This window comes from Coloeus monedula, assembly GCF_965178545.1.
Source record: "Coloeus monedula genome assembly, chromosome: 6".
NCBI classification, from domain to species: domain Eukaryota; kingdom Metazoa; phylum Chordata; class Aves; order Passeriformes; family Corvidae; genus Coloeus; species Coloeus monedula.
The window spans coordinates 16532097-16554163 of record NC_138786.1 but is presented as its reverse complement, the minus strand read 5'-3'; the positions used below and the strand labels follow the sequence as shown (position 1 = coordinate 16554163).

At 37.6% G+C, this 22067-nt stretch overlaps 1 protein-coding gene across 1 annotated transcript in view; it reads left to right on the top strand.

The window, feature by feature from the left end:
- The window catches only part of KCNQ1 (potassium voltage-gated channel subfamily Q member 1), a gene marked incomplete at its 5' end in the record, with an annotated part of 336754 nt that overhangs the window by 78877 nt on the left and 235810 nt on the right, over nucleotides 1-22067 (top strand). Inside the window, 10 exons of the mRNA XM_082283617.1 lie at nucleotides 656-782; nucleotides 2548-2626; nucleotides 3549-3645; nucleotides 4234-4374; nucleotides 11316-11426; nucleotides 13899-13994; nucleotides 16203-16325; nucleotides 17321-17462; nucleotides 18756-18782; nucleotides 21148-21213. Of these exons, the coding sequence (XP_082139743.1) occupies nucleotides 656-782; nucleotides 2548-2626; nucleotides 3549-3645; nucleotides 4234-4374; nucleotides 11316-11426; nucleotides 13899-13994; nucleotides 16203-16325; nucleotides 17321-17462; nucleotides 18756-18782; nucleotides 21148-21213 (1009 nt within the window). The remainder of the gene's footprint in view (nucleotides 1-655; nucleotides 783-2547; nucleotides 2627-3548; nucleotides 3646-4233; nucleotides 4375-11315; nucleotides 11427-13898; nucleotides 13995-16202; nucleotides 16326-17320; nucleotides 17463-18755; nucleotides 18783-21147; nucleotides 21214-22067) is intronic.

Sequence of the window (22067 nt, the reverse complement as noted above, 5' to 3'; positions counted from 1 at the left end):
TCTAAAGTCACAGCTTAGTATAGGTGAGTAGTTCATAAGTAGCTTGGTACCAGCAGTGTTGCAGGACTAGATCTCTGTTTCTGCTGAAGTCCCTAAACGCTGGCAAGAGGATGGGAAAGGTGTGCTGGAGAACTCACTTTGTCTTCAGTGCACCTGGAGACTGTCATATTGGTGATGGATACTAGAAATCTTTTTTCAATCCATGTGAGCTTAAAGGAAGAATGAAAAAGTATAAACAAGGGGGAAGTTGAGCTGATCTGGTAAATGGTGTGTGAAGCACACCTCTTCCCAAAATGAAATAAGCTAGCAAAATGCTCATCTTCTAAATACAGACTCTGCTTGTTTTGTTTGGCTCAGTCAGGAAACCTTTTGTTTGAATTAGACCAAATGAATTGCACAGAATGGTTTTCAGTTTTAGTACATGTAGACAAGCCAAACTGCATGTAATCAGAGTATTTCAGTTTGCTCCTAATATTTTCTTTCCCTACTCTTACAGGTTTTTCTATTTTAGGTCAGCTCATTTTTGGTATAGTTGATGTATTTGTCACCGTCCTAATTTTACATTTTATTTATCACATTCTAATACATTCTGAAAAGAGATGAAAGACGTACACAGAGTAGAGAATTAACCTAGTTCCCTGTGTGTTTCTTTTAGGAAATTGTATTAGTGGTATTCTTTGGAACAGAGTATGTGGTTCGGCTATGGTCAGCAGGGTGCCGCAGTAAATACGTTGGAATATGGGGAAGGCTTCGTTTTGCTAGGAAGCCTATTTCAATCATTGGTGAGTATGCAGGCTTGCAGAGTTGATGTAAACAATAAGTAAAACTTGTCCTAAAAGTTTTTAGAAGTTGGATTTCTGCAGCACTTGAAGCCAAGTTAGAGCGAGAGCTCTTGTCATTAACGTGAATGTAGATCTGAATTTCCTTTCAGGAATTCATGGCACTGTCACTTGAGAACAAATGTAGCTTGGTTTGTTTTTCCAGAAGAGCAGCGTGGGTTTTTTTTCACAAGTGATCATAAGCTTTGCCAGGAATAAGTCTTGACTCTGTCCTGTCTCCTGTGACCTGAGGATCCCAGACACTGTACAAGTTCTACAATTATATGTTTTTAAAGACACTGAACAGCTTTTTTTTTCTCCCCTCAGCAGCCATTTGAATAGTTTATTATGAGTTTATTTTGCACTCTAATTGAGCTGTGTACTGCATGGTAGAGTGCAATAGATGCACTGTAGTTGCTTTGTGTTTCAGTCGAATTAAAATATGGTTTTCAGTGATGCATTTGGAGCTGGACACCTGAATTCCCTTGGGATTCAACTGGCTTCCTAAGATGACTTCAGAGTTCTTGGAAATTACATCTAAATATTCCATATATGTCACTAATCACTGTTTTTTTAGAATTCTTGTCATTCATTTAACAGTTTCACCAAAAGAAACATAATCCAAAATCAATCTGTATTTTGTTAGCCAGTATTGAGAGAACTGTGTAAAGACCCTTGCCCTGTACTTAAGTACTTGAAATATAAATGGACTAAATAAACCTGATTTTGGAAGAGGAGTATTGTTATGGAAGAATAGTAACTCTTGTTCTGTGACATAGATTTTCCCACTCCTCAGAAACATTATTGTTGAGTACAGAACACAGGTTTTCATAAACTATCTACAGTTTTGCTGAATGTACATTACAAAATTTTGTACCTGAGTATTTTTACAATTATAAAATAGTTTGGTTTAGCTCCTCTGTGCATCCATCCATCCATATATATATATATATATTTTTTTTTTTTTTTTTAATATATATATATGTATAAAAATAGCAACTGTATTTCAGGTGTGACTGCAGCTACAAAAAGACTTTGACTGCATCTTTGCACTCTGGCCATGATCCATTTCTCTCAAGTCCTAGAACACTAAGTGTTCTGAAACATCATCCAAATTAATTCAGTCTGAAAAGCAAAACAAAGTTCTGCTTTCTCAGATATGGATCAAGAACTATTTAATTCTCCAAAATACAGAGTTCCTTTCCAAAATTTACTAGGCCTGAGGCACGTAGATTCAGAGTACAGTTCTGACTGACTTAAACTAAATTAGACTCATACACTAATTCTATTTTTCTCTCCCTTTTAGACCTGGACAGGTAAAGTGATAGTAAGTTAATTTTCTTATATATGAAATAAACCTCAAAATCTGTCAATTAAAATCCTGTCTAAGCACAGAAGAGAAAATAAGAATTGGATAAGAGAGAACAGATGGAAACTGCTGAAATTCCTCCTGGGTTATAGCTAATAAGGATTCCAGGCTGCTTGATGGTAACTCTTCATTTGTTGAGACTGTGGCCAGCTTGGACCCACCCCAGTAAAACCATTCCATCACATGATGAAATTTTCTTCACATGCCACAATAGACATCTCTTGATATATAAACAAAACTTTCAATTAGGAGTGACTGTTCAGAATGTTAAAGTAATATTTGTCTTTGGTTCTAGTAGTCTTGCAGAAGTATTGCAAGATGCTGCTAACTAATTTTCTTCAATTGGCTTTTATTTTCCAGATTTAATTGTAGTTGTTGCTTCCATGATAGTTCTTTGTGTGGGCTCTAAAGGTCAAGTCTTTGCAACCTCGGCTATCAGGTAATTATATGCAATAAAAGGAAGTAGTGCTGTCTGAGCAAGGTGGGGTTTCTTCCTTTTTAATTTTAATTTACCTCCTATTTCAATTCTTGCAGGAGAAAATGAGTCACTTTCCAGTGTCATGTAATTGAGCAGATCACCAATCATGTGGGTGATCCCATGAAGTGTAGGGGAAATAAAATTTCATTGTAATGGTTTTTCGGCTAGTGGGGACAGAGAAGCTCATTCTCCTTCTACCTTTCCCCAACTAAGTGGGTTCTACCCAACTCCTGGTTTAGTTTCTTAGCTTGGTTTTATAGCAACACTTTGATGCTTCATATCTGATATCTTCAAGGTGCCTTTTCATAAAACGTCTGTGGTTGTGAATTCCGGATGGACTGAATCCACCTTGTGCTCAGGAAGGTCACACCACTTGGTTTTCTTGGATGAATATGTGGCAGTGTGCTTTGCTCTTCACACTGGCTGCAGCTATGCTCCAGGATTGCAGTGACTCCCATAAAAAGAATATTTTAAAATATTATTTGACTGTCTGGTTCAAATTGCCTATGAAATTCCTCAAAAATAAGGAAATCATATCTTAGTTAGCTGGTTCTGTATTTTGTTTCCCATCCTGGTGAGCAGGTCAAATATGAGTTGATGAACAATTTCTGGAGCATTTACAGTTTGTGTCCAAAATTCCCGAATCCTTTGGTTATCCTATGTGTACAAAGGTCAGTCCTTCCCTTGGACAATATCCCCAGGCTGTCTTCATAACAAAAAAGAAGAAAGATGGGCGAACGGAGTGAAAAGAAACAGGCTGCTAAGTCTAACATAAAATACTATGTGTCTCTTAACATGGTCCTTTGGACCAGACTTCCCTTCTCCACCTCTGTTTCTTCTCTTGTGTCTTTAGCCTCTCATTAATTTGAAAATGGTGTTCCAGGGGCATCCGTTTCCTGCAGATTTTACGGATGCTGCATGTGGACCGTCAGGGCGGTACCTGGAGGTTGCTGGGATCAGTGGTGTTCATTCACAGACAGGTGAGTTTGAGCAGTTGGAATGGCACAGCTGATGCCAAAGCCTTTATATTCATAACAGCATGCATGCAGCCATGCTGCTGATGTCACTTACATTTAGTGTGGAGGCAGGTAGTCATTTATTTTAACAAAGCGCGGTTGTTCTGCCTTATATTCACTGCCACTTTGGCAAATTTTGACTTGTAGTTGGACTTAACAACAGAAAATGAGACTTCTGAAAACTAGTCTGAATATTTCCTAAAATATGTACCTAAATTCCAGGGTTGTTTTTGGATTTGGCACTGTTTGAAAAAGTTACCCAACTACTTTTTGGTGGCCAGAAGGTTAATGAGTCCTGTGTGCAACTGAAGAGGTTGTTTTGACTCGGTGTTGGCAGTGTGAGTGCTGGACCAAGCCATCAGCACTATAAATTTTGTCACCAGGGAGCTCAATGGATTTTTGTTGATTTGCACAGCCAACACTCAGTGTCAGTGTGTATTATTTGCTGAAGTTGCATTCTCCTCTTCCAGTTATCCTTAATAACCCATCGGTGTTAGTCAATTTAGGTATCTCAATGAGACCATAATGCCATTATTTTGACTCTCTTTGCAGGAACTGATAACTACACTGTACATTGGATTTTTGGGCCTGATTTTTTCCTCTTATTTTGTGTACCTGGCTGAAAAAGATGCTGTAAATGATTCTGGAGAAACAGAATTTGGCAGCTATGCAGATGCCCTGTGGTGGGGAGTAGTAAGTATAGCAAATTCATATGTTAACACTGTCCAATGTGGAATAAAATTCAAGCAAGCATGGACTAAGAACAGCATTTTGAAGTGGCTTCTTACTGCTTCAATACACTTTCTGGTTTTGTCATTCTGTGACAGTACAAAAATACTATAAAAGATCAGTAGTTTTATTTGGTGTTTACAGTCTTATGTGATCTAAAGAGAGCAAATTACATATAAAAAAATGTAGAAATACGTGTTCCATTTATTTATCCTGTCTTCCTTACTGGTACAGTGATTACTTCTTGCTGCCTTTTTCCATGATAGTGTTCGACTGTCTAAGGTGGTAAGAGTCTTGCTAAATCAGGGCTGAGTTGTTTTGTTTGGTTGGTTGGTTTTTTTTGTGGGGGGGTAGTGTTGTGTTTAGGGTTTCTTTGTCCATGTTTTTGTTGGGTTGGGTTTTTTTTCCTTGAAACAGTTAACTATGTTTTGCAATTTGGGCTGTGACAGTAATTCCCAGTTTATTCAGAATGGACTAATTCTGGAGCAAGAAGGATCTCAGACATTTAGGAAATCTGGGCACAAGACTCTTCTAAGGAGGTTATATTGCTTTGGGAGCCACATAGTGTCTTCACACAGCATTTGTCTGTGCTGTGTCAACACACCATCTTGTTTAGAGATTTCTCAGCTTTTCCTAAGGTGCTACCACAACTGTGGTGTAGATGTTATCTTTAGTTCTAGTAAAGTTCTCCCTTCTTTGTATTGCTAGTGACAGTTGTCTCTCTGTTTATTATATGTACTTACTAGTGTAGCATCTCTTCTGGGATTGTGTTTTTGTAAACATTTTAATTTTGATGCTTCTGCTACTGACTGTTCCCTCTTTCATTCTCACATGATAGACAAATACTAGGTTGGCTGTTTTGTTCTGGCATTTCCCATCTGTAATCGTTCCTGTTTCCTTTTCCTATGGCAGTTCAAAGAAAGGTACTATTTGGAAGATATTTTTCCTTATCATTAGCATTCAAGCATTTGTACTTTTTATCTGCTTTAATTCTATTAGCTTAATCAAACAAACTGTCATCAGTAAGTGCTGCAGATCTTTGAAATGCATGGGCATCACTGATAACATACTTGCACTTTCAAAATCTGCTGATCTTCTAGAGATTTTTAAAGCTAAAGGCATTGTTTTTCTCTTTTTTTTTTGTTAAAAATAAGACAACTAGTAAGTCTTCTGTTTAAGAATGATAGGACTAACACTTCTATTTCACTAATAAAATACATACACGTATTTAAGAACATTTATTAAGAAATATTTTTAATAAACATCTACGTGTGTGTGCTTATACAGTCTTCTCTTCACAAACTACCACTTGCTGTTTCAGGAAGGAAAGATCTATTGATGAGCAAATCTATTGCAGGTCTGCTGGTGCTGAAATGCATATGTAGCCCTTTTTGAATACAACAGGTTTTGTTTTGTTGTATTGTTTTGCTGCTATGATCTGCTGCAGAATTCTTTCTTCTTGCTGTCTGCCATGATTAAATACAGGCTTTCTTAGGACCAGAAGACTTACTGTGTAGCACAAGCAAGTGGCTTTCTGTCAAGTAGCTTTTTCAATGCTTTCATGTCATTATGGCATTTTTATTTTCCACTACAGTGGTCAGATGACTCAGTAATTAACAGTGGCAGATGTAGTTGCATTTAAAAACACATGCTGTCATTGATGTTGCCATTAAAAATTGAGTATGTGACAGACCAGATTGGCTTACTGAAAATACAGTAAAACCTCCCATAGAAGCAACACGATCTGTCAGGATATTGAAATATTCTCCTTTCAGGGAATTATTGTTCAGTTAATAGGCGTGTCAGTTATTTTGTCTTCCTAATTACAATAAACTTATTTAATCAATACATTTAATTATGATGATATTTTTTCTCTGTTATAGCTTCTATTGTGTTACAGCATGCCATATGAAGTGTGAGACTGCATTCAACGAACACATAATGTAATTTCTTTATTATTAAAAGCAGAATTAGGTGTCATGTTCTGCTTCTAATACACTTCTACTAGCTGCTAAAAAGCTTTTACAGAACAAAGCTGAGATGGATTCAGGTCCATCCATTTCTGATGTCTTGATAGTATAATATTCTTCATGCTTTCTACTAGGAAAAAGCCCTGTAAAGTTAGGACAGAGAAGAGGTTAGCCCACAGAAGCTGTGGATGCCCCATCCCTGGCAGTGTTCAAGGCTAGGTTGGATGGGGCTCTGAGCAGCCTGGTCTAGTGGAGGGAGTTCCTGCCCATCTCCAGGGGTTGGAACTAGGTGGTCTTTAAGGTTCCTTCCAACCCATACCGTTCTATGATTCCATGAATAGCTGTGAGGTCACAAGGATTCTTCCTAATAAAGATCTCAAACTCGCACAAAAACCTTCTCAAGTGATAGGTCTCAAAAGTTTCAGTTATGTTTAGCCAGAATTTTCTGAATCACATAAACACCACAAATTCTGGTCAATGAAAACCTGTTTTGAGCTGAACCTGCAGAAGAGGGTAATTCACAGCTCTTGTCTCAGGAACCATCATCAATAAGTGATCTCACTTCTCTGAAAGTGTACTTACCTGACATAGCAGAGAATGCTGCAAAAAGGCCTTGGCAGTGTTTTCACACCCCTTTGCTCACTCTCCAGCACTACACTTTTTTGTTATCTCAGTGTATGTGTACACTGCTAAACAAGTTCTTTGGGCAGCGCTAACAGAATATGTAATATAGCTGAAGGAAACCATATATAAGCTCTGTGTTACCACAGCTAAACTGCATCTGGAGTTGGGTACTTTCATATTGCTGTGCTTTGCTGACTGTATGCTCACCCCTAGGGTGCATAACTTGTAATTAAATGTTCTTCATTGTCATTGTTGTTATTTATAAGTCTATATTGCTTTTCCGTTTTCATATGTAAATTGGCCTCCTGGGCTTTATTTGAATTTCCTTGAGAACTCTGGACTGTAGCTATTTGCCATTAGTTATGGGCTTCTTGAAGAAACCTAAGGTTACCTTATGGCATAATAAAGAAGTTGTCTGTATTATTGCTGGTTTTGAATGCAGTGCAAGTTGTATCAATTCTGCCAGTGGCAGGATATCTGTATGTCTTTCAAAAGCAGCTTTAGTGTTAGCAAGTAAAATAAATGTAATATGATGAATCTTTCAGTTCCTCAGTGCCAGTATTCAAAATTAGTCTGCTTATGTTGTCTTCATATCCAGACCGACAGCTTTAAAGACCTAATGTAGATTCAGGACCAATAAAACCAAGAATTCATAAAAAATACATATTTTTTAAAAGATGCTTAAAAAAATGTGATAAATGTTCTCATTGAATCCGTTGGAGATGACCACCTTCAGAAAGCATTACCTGCTCTGTCTGGGAATTCTGTGGGTTTTAGTGTTTGTTTGTGGGCTTTTGTGGTTGTTGGTTTTGTCTTCCCCTCCCTCTCTCCCTTCAGCATTCATTTCAATCTCATCTCAGAGCAACTGAGAGGAGCTCTTCTTTTGATATGCACTGAATACACGATTTCCAACCTTAACATTGAAACAAACATGCTTCAGGAAAACTTTGCTAACAGTCTCTTTGATCATGAATGCTATTTCCAAAAGCAATTATTGAATATAGCCATGCACGGATTTTTCTCTGTGCCTTTTGCTTTGAATTGAATCAAGCAGTTTTCTACAAATGACAGCTTTACTTGAGGATTTCCTGTTACTTTAATTATTGCAGCTCAGAAGACAGGCTTTTTCACCAAGGACCAAACGCAACAAAGCATTTACAAGTTTGCTGACTCCTAAACATACATAAAACCATGTCCTATTTAGCAAAGCCCATCAGCATGTGCAAAATGTAAATTGAAAATCAAAGCTGAGGGAAAACTTTGCTGAAAAACTACAGGAAATACCATTCAAAACTGCACATGCATAAAACTTGCTAAATTAAAAGTAGTCCGACAATCTATAAAAGAGTTGCACATAAATCTTAAAAAACAGCTTCATGAAAAGTGATCTTGCAGATCTTGTGTTATTCAGAACCCTTTTTCGTCCCTCTTCTCAGTTAAAAAAGCTGTTAAGAGCTGACTTCAATGTTTGACAGAAGGTGACACGTCGTTTTTAGTTTCTCTGTGGTTTACAAGTCACGTATACCGACTATAGACCTGTTACGTCCTTTTTTTTTTTTTAATTCTGCTTTTGGGGATTATGTGTTTGGGTTTTTGTGGGTGAGTTGATTATCTTAGGAGTTGTTGGAGCAGGGGTTGAAAGATGAAGATATTTTTAAATGCTTTTTGCAAGGCATCTCTTAGTTTTGCAGCTGCCTTCTCATCTCTGAGCTTTAATTCTCTGAGTAGTTCCAGCTATATTTTGTTCTCGTTCAGTGAAGTCTTGTGGGGTAGATGTGAAATAACGTTTTAAAACTGTTACTTGTGAAGTACAGATGTAGATATTGTTACATCTAGGGATCCTTGTATTTTGCAGCTGTTGAACTATCCAAATTTTCAAAGGTACACAGCAAGGATTTCATGGACAGAACATCCTTACTTACCTGATTAGATTCCTGTGCGCACTTTAGCCCGATATAACCTAAAATAAAATCCTTTTCCTACTCAGTGCTGATGAACATTACTATTTCTTCTTTCTGTTTGGGTTTTTGCTTCATATTCCTCCCCTTCAGACTTCTGATGCATATTTAATAGGAACGACATTAGTCTTAATACCAAAGTCTGTGGTAACATTCATCAGATCAAAGTTCTAAAATAGTCAATGGATGAATATGATTTTGTTCCTAATTAAAGCAATTGTTTTACAGGCTGCTTTTCAATGAAATTTAATGTGTGAACTCTTGTATCAATTTAATTTCATTATGCCAACATGTTACTATGCTATAGTAGAAGTTGAGTCAGTATTTCCATTATAATATCCTATTTTACAGCTGTAAAATTAGTATTGTGCTCTTTAGGGAGTTATAATCTGTCTGTAAAGAATTATTTAGGGCAGAAACTTGGCATGTAAGGTTTCAACATATATTTTGGGGGAAAAAGAAAATGTAATTTCAGAATACAATGCATTTGTAGATGGTTTAGAGTTATGGGGGCAGAGGAAAAAGTTAACTTAAATGCACACTTTGATTTGCAACTCAATTTCCAAAATGTTTTATTTAAAAAACCCCCTAAAAAAACATCACAGGAAATATTTTTTCTGTGTTGCTGATGATTTGTGTAAACCAATTCAGAAAGAATGGGCAGGGATGTGGTGGGAAAGGGGAGACAAATACTTCGATGTATATGGATTCTTGTTTGGTTATACTTTGGTCAGCTCAGAAGCACCTATTTCTTTTCACATTTCCAGTTACTGTGTGTATTTCAACATGATTTTAAGGCTGTAACACAAAATACTTGATAACATTTTTCACTTACAAGGATTTATACATTTTTCAAAAACAGAAGCATAAACCTTTATTTTCTCTCTTAATCTTTGCTGTAAAAAGGTACTGGAGGCCATAATTTTTCTCATAATGGTATTTCCTTTTTTATTCCATATTTTTGAAAGTGAAATTGTAATTAGGCTTTAGGATTTTTTTTTTTAAGCCACACTCCTATGTAGGTAAGGAGATAACATCACCCTTCCATCCCTGATCAGGTCCTGAATTAAGGACCTGAATTTAATAACAATTTCAGGAATACAGGCCAAGGCACTTGGGTAGTTAACAAACCCTTCGAATGCTTCTGTAGGGTTTGAAACAGTTTTGGAAAAAGGCCACATTTTAAAAACTTACATTAAAAATTAAAAACTACTTGAATGTTTTGAGTATCAGCAACCAGAAAGAAACTTGCCATAAACATCACCACCTCAAGCTGCCCCTTTGGTTGTGTGTCTGACTGGCATGTAATGACTTTGCTTAGAGGGTGGACAGTTCAGGACATGGTGGGGGTGGCCTGTGTGTGTGTGACTGTGGGACCAGCATCTGTGTCCCAGGCAGCTGAAGCCGATAATGTCAGAAGAAAGTCTGAACAGCCAACAACTGAGCTGTGCTTCAGCTGCTTGAGAGCTCCATGTGGTTTCCCATGCTCTGATTTGGTTAGCCTTCCTCAAAGTCACAGATAAAAATCTCTCTAATTTACAAATTCAGAAATAGCTGGTGACATAGGTGAATTTAAATTGCTCTCAGATGCCAGATGTATCCTTCTGCTTCAAACAAATGCGTTCTTTCCTCGAGCTCATGCAAATAATGACTTATTAAGCCTTGTTATGCTACATCACTGTGGTAGTAATCTTTACTTCAGGGTTCTGAGAGGCAAACTCAACAGATGTTTCCTGCATGTGTGCTTTAAATTATCTGTTCCTGCTCTCAGTGTTTTATATGAATTGGTGATTCATTAGGCTGTTTTCAGGGTCTTTGCTACGTGGAAAATTTTCAGCTCCTCTTGCTATTTATACCAGCGTTATCTCTAGAGCACTTCATGCCAGTCACAGTGCCTGGTTACAGTATGTGTGTGCTCTTTCCATGCAGCAGCCCTGTAACATTCTCAGCAAACATCTCCTGCCCATAAACAAAATTACCAGTTCAGAACTGTTGGCAGCCTTTCCCTAAGGAAAGTGTGTGGTGTGGGCAGGCAACCCCTGTCCCAGTAACTTCATATGCTGCACAGTTGCCTCAGCCATGAAGACTTAAATGAATGGTTTTACTTGCAAGATTTTAAACACTTATTTAGTTGTAATTCGATTTCCTGTATGTTTTTCCATCCAGTATTAGGTGGGGAAGCAAACCTGGAGGGAAGAATTACCTTCCTTAGTGTCACACGGGCTGACAGTGGGAGAGTTGGGGATGCAGCTAATGCTTCTTTGAAATAAATAAAAAAGGAAGAGAGAGAGCAACAACCCCAAAAGTGCCGTGTCAATACTTGCTGTAATGCCCTCTGTATTTCTCTTTGCAGGTGACTGTTACAACTATTGGCTATGGAGATAAAGTGCCGCAGACCTGGATAGGAAAGACAATTGCATCTTGTTTTTCAGTGTTTGCAATCTCATTTTTTGCACTGCCTGCGGTAGGTTATCTTGTACTTCTGCGACAATTCGATGTTGATTCATTAGTCATGAGGGAGAACTTTTGTTATTGATTCTTTAACCTTTCATGTAATCTGGTGTTATGTAAGCTTTGTATTAAACTTCTGTATTGTAGCTGGGATTTATGAAGCTTGTAGAAACAAAAGAGCTTCTAGAAGTAGCTAAGTAAATGTGAGTTGGTTTTAGTATGCAACACTAGATTTGAGAAAGATTTGTATTTGAGAAAGAGATGTTTAATTCCAAGTACTTTTTTCTGCCTATCTCAGAACCGTGAAGAAAATGATTGCTAGTTACTTCTGGACTCAGTGATTTAGCAATGTTTTGGTTTTTTTAAGGCATTCACTCCTAGTTTATTGAACTGATTAGGTCCAAGGTGAACTGGAGAATTCTCAGGCACATCCTTCTTCTAGAAAAGCTTCCGAAAAGGTGTCACTGGCAGGAAGACACCAATCAGCAGCCGGGAATACTGATGCAGTTCTTCACAAAATTAGTATCTGTCCATGGCCAAAGTCCCATTTTCAAACGTCACCTAGACCTGACTTATTTAAAGCTGTTGTGGCACTTTGTTTGCACTGAAAACAGGTTCCCAAGTGCTTTCAAACAAGGGACAAGGCACTTGAGTACCAAGGGTAAATTCAAAATCAGCAAGACTTGGACTGTGGTTTGAAAACGCAAATACTCAGTGTCAAGAATAGTTGAGGGTATGCTTTTCACAAATTTAGCAGTGCGCCTGAATTGTGCTGTTCAAATGTGTGTGCTACCTGAAACATTTATTTATTTATTTATTCAGATCAGTGACACAAGCAGTTGTGTTAGCAGATGTTTGTCTAGTTGTAACAGAGAAGTGGTGGGGATAGTACAGAAGAGATAAGAATACTTTTATGTCAGTATCATCAAAAAAATTCTTCACAGCCTGCAATAGTAGCTACTAAAAATCCAGTGACCTTTTAAAATTAGTTGCCTACTTTAAAGGTACATAACCTTTTGCAGAGGAGGATAGTTAGATGTTGTTTTTTTAAGCTGTTCAGCCATCAGTTTTCCTTTAAAGCATATGTTTCCCCCTTCTTGTTCTAATCTCTCCCACTTTTATTTTAGAAGAGAAATCCGGTAAGTGAAATGATCCATATAGAAAATGCCAAAAACTACATTTTTGACTGAAGACTGAGGTGTCGTTTTGGTGGTTTTCTTAATCAGACTTGAATGCCAGCAAAACTGTTTCATAAATGATTGTATAGCAGCCGTACCTTCACAGCCATGCTTTATGTTTACCTGTCAGATTTCCCTAATCTTTGTTGAAGTAGAACAACAACAACCACCCCTTTATTAGTGGGATTTTCTTTACTGAATGAAGTTGTTCCTGTGAGTTGGCCCAAGGGGGAATTCAAGGTTTGAAGCTCTATTGCAGGCTGTCTTGTTGGCGTTTTAAGTAAGAGGATCTGGCTGAGATCACAGCCAAAAGTAATTGTAGTGGCTAAACACAACTGGTGTGGGTTCTGGATCAGGCAGTGATCCCTCATTTCCCAAATATGTGGTGTTTGAGCATCATCGCCTCTTTGATCTTTACTAAATGAACATAATAGGAAGGGCATTTCATGTTCCTTTCAAAATATTTGATGGTTAATACAGTTCTTAGAAGTTGAGCCAAGATCCCTGGCTGCTCTGATGCCTTCTACTATATGTAGAAAAAAATTTATGCTTTCCTTGAGTAAGTGTAATCATGTAAGCTGATTTATAAAATACTTCATTTTTGCCTTTTACTAAAACTTGTGTTAAATATGTCTGTAGCTGTGCAAATGACCACATAAATGGCTTACTCCTTACTTAAATTTGGATTTCACAGCTATAATACATTGGGAGTCTAGTTCGGGTTTCACACCATCCAGTGCCATTAGTCCATGTCTCTTGTCCTGAGAGTGAATTAGCTGGCTTTGTGTTCAGCTCAGCTGACCATTTTAAAATATGCCTTCTTCTCTTCTTTATTCTCTTTCCTCACTCCCACCATGGATTAACATATGGAAATAGAAATTACCATACCACAGTTAAAAGGTCTATTGACTTACCTCATGCCCTGCCAAAGCTTTATTTGTCATAAAAATGAAGTTTAGCCCATCAGGTTGATTTTTTTTTCCCCTATTCTATTGTTCCCCTACACAAGCATTTGTGAGACTTTTAAAGGGTATGAAATATAATTTCTGTTTCCTCTTTCAGATCTGTGTCCAGCAGGCTTTGCATCAGGGCATGATAGCATTCACAGATTGCTGCAGAAAGGAATAATAACTGGGACTAAAAATTTCACTGTATTAAGTCATTTCCTCTAAATAATTAGTTGAGGTTTATGATGCTGAATAGAAGTTTATTAATACAACATAATTTGGCAATTTTATGTGTGGTTTTTTCCCTCCACTCTAGGGGGGGGGGGAAAAAAGGTGTGCTTGCTTTCTTTTTTTCCACAGGGAATTCTTGGTTCAGGCTTTGCCCTAAAGGTACAACAGAAACAAAGACAGAAGCATTTCAACCGTCAAATTCCAGCTGCTGCCTCACTCATACAGGTACTGAGTTCTTGCATATTGCATACTGTCATTTCTTTCCATTTATGCTGGGGTTTGTTTTTTTCCCAAGCTGTTGGCAGTTTTTCCCTTCCTGATTCCCGTTAAAAATTGTACAGGAGTTACAGATGCAAGTTTTGGAAATCCAGTCCTTAATGTAAGCTGATGAGCAGAAAGTACAATCCTAAATCAGTGTAAACTGTTTAATTCAGCTGGTTAAAATCAAAACTGAAAGTTATCCTGTAATCGTTAAGCAATTTACCCAGGGAAAATGTTGTGAAATGTTATGCTTGCAGTCATGAAAAAAACAAAGAGGAGGCTTTATGTAGAGTTGTGCTTTTAAAAAATACATTGTAAAGACCTATGTCAAATATGCTTCAGTTGGGACAACTAAATTCTTAATCTCAAATTTAAGAGAAATAAGTCAGAATCTTAAATAGGAAAATCTCATTTGGACATTTCAGCTCTAGAATAGGTGACTGGGAACCACTGGCATTCTGTGAAATCATTCTTTTCGTGTAGGATATCTAACAGGCAGGAAAATATCAATCCCCCTGTTATAAATGCAGTTGCAGTTCAGTATCAGTATGGTCAAGGAGATTTTATCCTTTACTTTATTGGAGCCAGCACAGCACCCTGGAGAAGTATTAACATTGTTTGATTCCAGGTTTTTCCAGCTTTTCCTCCCTCTACTCGGTATCTGTACGTAGCTTTAGAAGCACAGAGATCAAATTTAAAAGGAAACTTGATGTACACTATATCATTTTTGCATTCTTGTATGACTTACTTCTCTAGCTTCATGAGTGAATGTGGATTTCCAGGTCAGGATCTTTATGGAAACAGTAGCCAACTGTAAAGTTTATGCTTGAAACTGAACAGTCCCAGAGTTAATGTGAAAAAGACCCTGGTTATAGCCAGAGATTAGGTAAAAATCTTGAGACTCATATGGTATGGTTTTGTAAAGAATGGGTGTTTTTAGTGTTCCCACTGATTCTTTTGGGAAATGAACACCAAATTATTGGGAAGCCTGAGACTGCATGTCCAGAATGCTGTGCTTGGCTCCACCTGAAATGATAAGGACGAGTGGAGGATAGACAATGAGTTGCTGAGTACCTGTTCCTAGTGGATGTGACTATTATTTACTAGTAGTCTCAGGCTTCTGAAATCCCAGTGTAGTAAGTGCTCTACAAATAATTGATAAAAAGATTGCTCTTAAACCAAGATGTTTACAAAATAGGTACAAGACAAGAGAATGGCTCAGATGAGTGATTTTCTTTCCCTGTGCTCCTTCTTGGTTTCTTTTAGAGGCCATTTGTTTCTTCCACTATTCTGTTGATCATGGAGGGATTTATATGGTGATTGTCTGATCCTTTACTTTCCAACTGCTGTCTGTTTTCCTCTCTCACTCAGCCTTGCTTTGTTTCTTTCATCTAGGGTTTTCTGGCCTTCCCTGCTTTAGATTCTGTTTGTGTATAAGTGTGTCCTTTCTTCATGTAGTAAGTGAGGATCTGCCTTTTTAATTTGGACACTCGTTATTAATGAATTCTGATATATTTACACAGTTAAGAGAGAATGCTTTGTTTCTTGTTGGTCTTGTTTCCTAGCCCTGCTTTTCCTCCCTTTTGTCTTAGAACATGGGACTTTAATCATTGGTGGTTGGCAAGAGGGAGGATTGGGTTTGGGTTTTGGCTCCTGGTTAACCACTGGTACTGTTCTATTATGCTCTCAATTTCATTTCTTCATATGAATATAGTCCTACTGACCACAACGCAATTACTTTTTTTAATCTCTGATAGTATTTTTGTGAGGAATGGAAGAATAATTTTTGTCTTTTTCTGAGTAGGAGCCTGTAACACAAGATGCAATAGGCAAAATGCTTAAAGTCAGGTAGGAAACAGGGGCAGAACATGACATTTGAACCTTTCTTTGAGTCCAGTCTAGAGTTCTCTTTCATTATTTGTTTGTTGCTACCGAGAACAAAAGTTGCACTTGAAAAGACTGATCTTTCTGTGTGGTTTCCCAGTTCTAACTATGTGGTTTCTATTTACTAAATAAGGGCTCTAAACCCTGCTAAGTTTGTTTCCAGAGGGCAAATTCAAGAATACGATTTAATAAAGAATGACTGACATAGTACTTAGAAGTTACTGTGCTGTACAGTGAGCTACTAATCTGATTGATTAATTATTCTGTTGCTTGAAACATTTGTTCCAGACTGCATGGAGATGCTATGCTGCAGAAAACCCAGACTCTTCTACATGGAAAATATACATTCGAAAACCTGCCCGGAATTACCATTTGCTGTCACCCAGTCCAAAACCAAAGAAATCGGTGATGGTATCAGTAACTAATGTTTCCCATTATAGTAATTTAAAAATTTTTAATTAGACTGAGCTTTTCTATTATCTAGAGATGATTTGTTGTGCTTGTTTTACGGATTGTTACTTGGTTTTGCATTTTTATTTACATTTCAGTTTCGACAGTTTCAGTATACAAACATTATAAACTATAAGTTGATCTGCTTCATTTCCCCAAGCTTGACTTTTTAAATGGATCTAGGGGTTTGGAAAAGAGTAATAATGACCTAACTCAGGCACATCAGCCAGTTACTTACCGTTGTTGTTTGGAAAACTATAAAAAAAAGGAAAAAAAAAAATCACCACTTCCAAAATAGTAACTTTTAATTGGTTAAAAAAACCAAAAACCAAACAAATGAAAACCAACAAAACTGCTACTTCTCTCAGCTGTTGTTTTTGGGATTTTCTAAGCTTTCATGATAAAGCCATCTTGTGCCTAGATACGGTAATATTGTCGTATCAAAGGATTCCGTAAGTTCAGAATTTCTTTGTTCGAAATACAGCAAAAAATCCCCTTTGTCAGAATCTTTAGATTATGTAGTACACCAGGAGAGGATGTTGTGCAAAAATCTTCCCTTGTATCTCCAAGGTTCATCTGAGTTCAGTTGCAATATATCCATTGGCTTTGTGCTGAAGGTGTGATTTATTGCATCCATAAAATGGTAAAGATATTCTAGAATAGTTTGATTTATATAAGCTTATATAACTAGCAGATTTTTTTTTTTTTTTTTTTAACTGCAGGCAAGGGAGTTGGAAATGACAATGTGCAGAAATCTAATGATTAGCCAGTTTTGGCAGGATGGAGGGGCAATATAATGAGAAACACAGTGTAGGATCGTGAAAATATAATTGGTCAGGCACTCTTTTAATTGGTTATAGCTCATTGGGGACTGCATTATTATTGAAGACATCACTGAAGAGACAACTCAATGTTACTTGGTTTGAGTAATTTAATTTATATGGGGTTTTTTTTAGGTTAAAAAGAAGAAATTTAAGTTAGACAAGGACAATGGGCCCTCTTCTCCAGATAGGATGCTGGCTATACCACACATCACTTACGAGCACGTGACAGAGGACAGGAAATCTGAATTCAGTTTTGAACCATTTGAAAATTCTGGTAAGAAACTCCATTATAAAATGCCAGTAACTGTGATGAGTTCTATGATTAGATTTGCACACAGGTCCTTTCTAGTGTCTGTAGGAGAGAAGGACAGAACAAGCTCTTGTCATTCTGAAGTGAGAATACTTTGCTTTTTGCCTTGGGTTGCTGGCTTGTCTGGGTGAGATTTAACCGTTGCTTTAATGAGCGTGCTTCACTGCAGACAAACTAAATTGTTTCTCATTTCTGCCTTCTGGAAGAGCTAGTGACTCTTAGGCTGGTGCATACATTCCCCAGTTCTGCAACTGACTGAAATTACAGGGATTAGCTGTCAGCTTTTCCATGTGTGATTTACCCGGGATGTGTTACTATTGTGCTTGTATGTGAACCAAAAAAGATTGGTGTGCCTTGGCTGCACCAAACTTAGTCTGCTACATGAAACCATCATGTGCTCATGCCATCTGCTCAGTGGAGTAGGCTGTGAATCAAGTTTTGAAAGCAGAAGTACTTAAGGTAAATGTGGATCCATCTATATTAAATGTCACTGTACAAAATGGTACAGTATGAGGAAAAAGAAGACAGGACATTGATAATCACCTTATGATTAATAGCTTATTTATATTTGCTTTTGCTGTAATGAACTTCCCATATAACTCTGAATTTACAATGTGGCGTTTTTACAAATGTACTTTTATTGGAAGTTTTTAGTGTGTATTGCTCAAATTTTGGCAACGAGAGCAAAGTTTAAGTTGTGTTCTATTGATTATAGATTCTTTAAGTACTTCTGTTTTTTCTCTTCAAAAATTTGGCTGACATGAATAAATTTAATGGGCTTTAAAATAAGACAGCAACATGGACTGGAATTGGGCATATTTTAGTTCAAGCAGAAAGTCTCACCTTCTTTGTGCTTTTCTGGTGTGCTTGTGTTGTGTTGTTGTGCATCATTCATGCTCTTCCACTCTATTGGCCTCTGCTGAGGAATGGTTGCAAATTGCATCTGGTGGTAGAAATGACATAGCTGCTAAAAGGTGGACAAGTACTGAGCTTAGTTTGTGTCTCAGAATTTGAGTACAGACACCTTTCTTCAAAACAATCAAATGACAGAAAAAATACCTAAGAGTTGTAAAGTCCCACCTTTTATCACTAAATTTCTAAGCTGATTAAGGACAATACAATTTGGCTGCAGCCTACTACTGCTTTTCAAAAATCAGCTCTATAGCTTTCAGGAAAAGGATTTTCTCTAATTTCTTCTGACACTTATCTTTTTTCTTTTTTATCTGTTCTGCTCTCTAAACTGTTACAAGTATACAGGACAAAGAGGAATGTTAAAATTGCTTGGTAAGTTGAGGAAAGTAATTCTATGTATGGCATGCCAGCTTATGACAGTGTAATGTTTGCTGTGCTTTTCATGTGTGTCTAGTGCCATATAATTTCTAAGAAGTCTTTTGCAGCCAAGGAGATCTAGGCAGACAAAAAATGCACATTCTCACACTTGTAATCACAATTGCACCCAGTCTCATTACAAAGAGGAAAGTGAGCACTCATTTATATAAGTAGATGACCTCTAATGGTTTTTTATACTTGAGGAAAATTTCTCAGGTGTATATAACCAATAGAAAAAGATAATTTTCTTATTAATAAATTGTAATTCATTCAGTGGTTATCTAAGAATATGATGCAAATTAATTTCTACATAACTACATTAAGATGGAAGAAAGCTTTCAGATTTGGCCCCCCAGTGTTGAGCATTCTGAAGTACATGCATCTGTTCCTGTAAAAATGTGCTGTAGATAGTTGTGAACAGATGGAGACCCATAAATTAAATAATTTATTTTACTGTTTGTCTGGATTCTGTGATCACTTAATCAGCCATGCAGTCTTGTGATGTTTCTAATGTGCTTGCTTAGGCACTTTCTTAACAATTGACTGTTCCCCAAAGACTGTAGGATTAGAGTTAGGTCTGGGCAAAAGACCTCTGTGATTTAGTGAGAGTGCTATGAGCCACCTGTAAGTTTTCTGCTCTGAAGCCACTACAGACAACAGAGGCTTCTTTCCAGTGATCGAGTGTAAGGATGCTCAGGCTCGGATTAAATTGTCTGAAAATGCAAGGTTCAGTTTCACCCTGAACCCACATGGAACACAGGTGTAATTAAAGTGTTAAAACAACAAACCCAAACGGAATCTCCTTGACTCCACCTGATCAATCCTTGATTTTCCCAGTTTCCACAACTCCCAAGAGGTGCACCTCTGTTGGGGATGGACGTGGTGGAACAAGATCAGGAGAGCAGCAAGAGCCACCAAACAAATCACCTGTTCTATGTGAACAAGAAATTCCTTCATCTTGGGGAAATATCAGAGGAGCTTTACCAGCCATCATAGATTTAGTTTCTATTTCCCAGCCAGGCAGCCTGAGCTCGGTGGACCTGAGAGGTTACCTAACACTGTTCTCACAGCAGCTCAAAGAAAGAGGAGAGAGGGTTGTTTTACATGCTGTGTGAAAGATTACCTACACAGAAAACCGGAGTTGCCAAGTCAAAAGCTCAGAAGCAGGAAACTAGAAAGTACAAAGATAAAGGATATTCATTCAACTTTGATTTGGTCTTCAGAAAGGCTCTAATAACATATCCATATGCTGCTTTCCCACATTTGGTAAATTTTTGGGCTGCTCACTTATATTTCAGTCTTCACACTCCTGGATCCCTTATCTGGCTTCCCTGCCAGTATCTTTGTGCAACCAGAGATTTCCAGCTTTGTCTCATTCCTTTCTTTCTCCTGGCATCATCAGTTCAGCAAAAACCCAGGAGCCGTGGCCTATCCTGGCTACTGTAAAAATTAACCCTGTCCTGGCTGGAACCAGGACATGTGCGCAGCACTGAGAGAACACTTGCAAAATGAGGGTATTTTCCTGATTTTTTTGCTCCAATACATTTTTATTTTATGAGTTTTTCTTATTGCATAAAAGTAAGGCACCACTTCTGAAAAATATCACTGTCCAAATGTGTGAATTCACAGGCAGTTCTTGATGAAATAGTTATTAATAGCATAATGTTATTCAAAAGAACTAAACATAATGTAAAGACTGTTTTGCTGAGACTATTTCTTATCACTGACTCCTCTTGCTTGCCTGAAACGTTTCCCCAAGAAATTCAGCTTGAGGCAGGCACTTGGTTTAAATGATCGAAGTGGGCAGCTTCAGAAACATTTTATGGGGTGTGTTTGGAGGCTTCAAACGTGGGTGTCAGAGCTGCCCTGTCCAGCTGAAAGCACTGGAATCTGACCAGGAGAGAGCTGCTCTGTGAACAGTGTGAACGAGAGCAAGAGAAGTCTGACCCGTGGGAGCTTGGACACCTAGGGAAAGTCTGGAGGAAAGGGGCAAACAGAGACTGGCCTGTAGGGAAGAAAGTCTTGCAGCAATTGACAGATGGGCTTGGAGAAGCAGTGATGCCTCCCCAGTGCTGACTGAACATTCTGCCAGCACGGAATGCACTCTAGTACAGTTTCATACAGACCATTTTCCACAGTATTTTTAATTTTGTGTCAGGTAGAACATACTAAATTTTAGGTATGTCTGCATCTCCTCAGCTGTGTGTCTGGAGCTTCTTTCTCTCTTTTTTTTTTTTTTTTAAATTTTTTTTATTTTTCTTTTGGGTTTTTTTTTCTCCTCTCCTATCTCTGTTTCATGTGCATCTTCACTCTGACTCAGATTGTCAGCGCTCCTGGCCATCCTTTTCCGCAGACCAGCAGTCTTCCAGCGCTCCTTCCTCTCCAGGTAAAGCTCATAATATTTCATTGTTCCATCATGTTTCATCACCTTTGTTAGTTACTAAATCTTTGCAATGCTCTGTGTGGAGCTGTCTGCTGTGGCACAAAAAAATTATAGAGCTGGTTTCAAAAAAGAGCATAGGTGCTTTGGTAAAATTTTGAGTTTGGAAGTTGTTCAGGTCGTAAATTGCAAATTTTTAAATAAAATAAAAAGAGATTTTCTGCAGAAATACTGGAGGTGTTTTCTAAATGCAAAAATTAAAACTCAGATTTTTCCATGAAAAGAATACTTTAAAGTGTTTTAAATTTTTTTTTTTCTGTGCTTACAAAAGAGGAAGTGTAACTATTTTCTGTCTTTCTCGCCAAGTAGTCCGCTATCAGAAAAACATCTACATAAATGTTATATTGTATATAAAAGTGTTGTCTTGGTAATACAGAAAAAACCCAGCAATTTCTTGTTATTTTCTTTATAATCCTTGATTGAAAAATCATGGAATTGTAGAATGGTTTGTTTTGGAAAGGACCTTTAAAAGCTTCTAATCCTGCAATGAGCAGGGATGTCTTCAACCCCAGAAGAGCAGAGCCCCACCCAACCCTGAGTGTTTCCAGAAAGTTCAGAACTTCTGTTTTAAAGCAGGGCTTCTCATTTTGTGGGGAGGGTATTTTGTGCCATTTCAAAGTAGTACTTGGTCAGCATTATCAGTTGAATAGTTGTGCCTGTTACCATAGTTGTGCTGCTACCCATAAAAAATAGAGAAAATAAAGCTGAGGATCCCCTGAATGATAGCAAACATTTCTTGATATACCTGTTTCCTGTTTCTTGTCACTCATTATTATACATTGAAAATTCATATCTAAAGC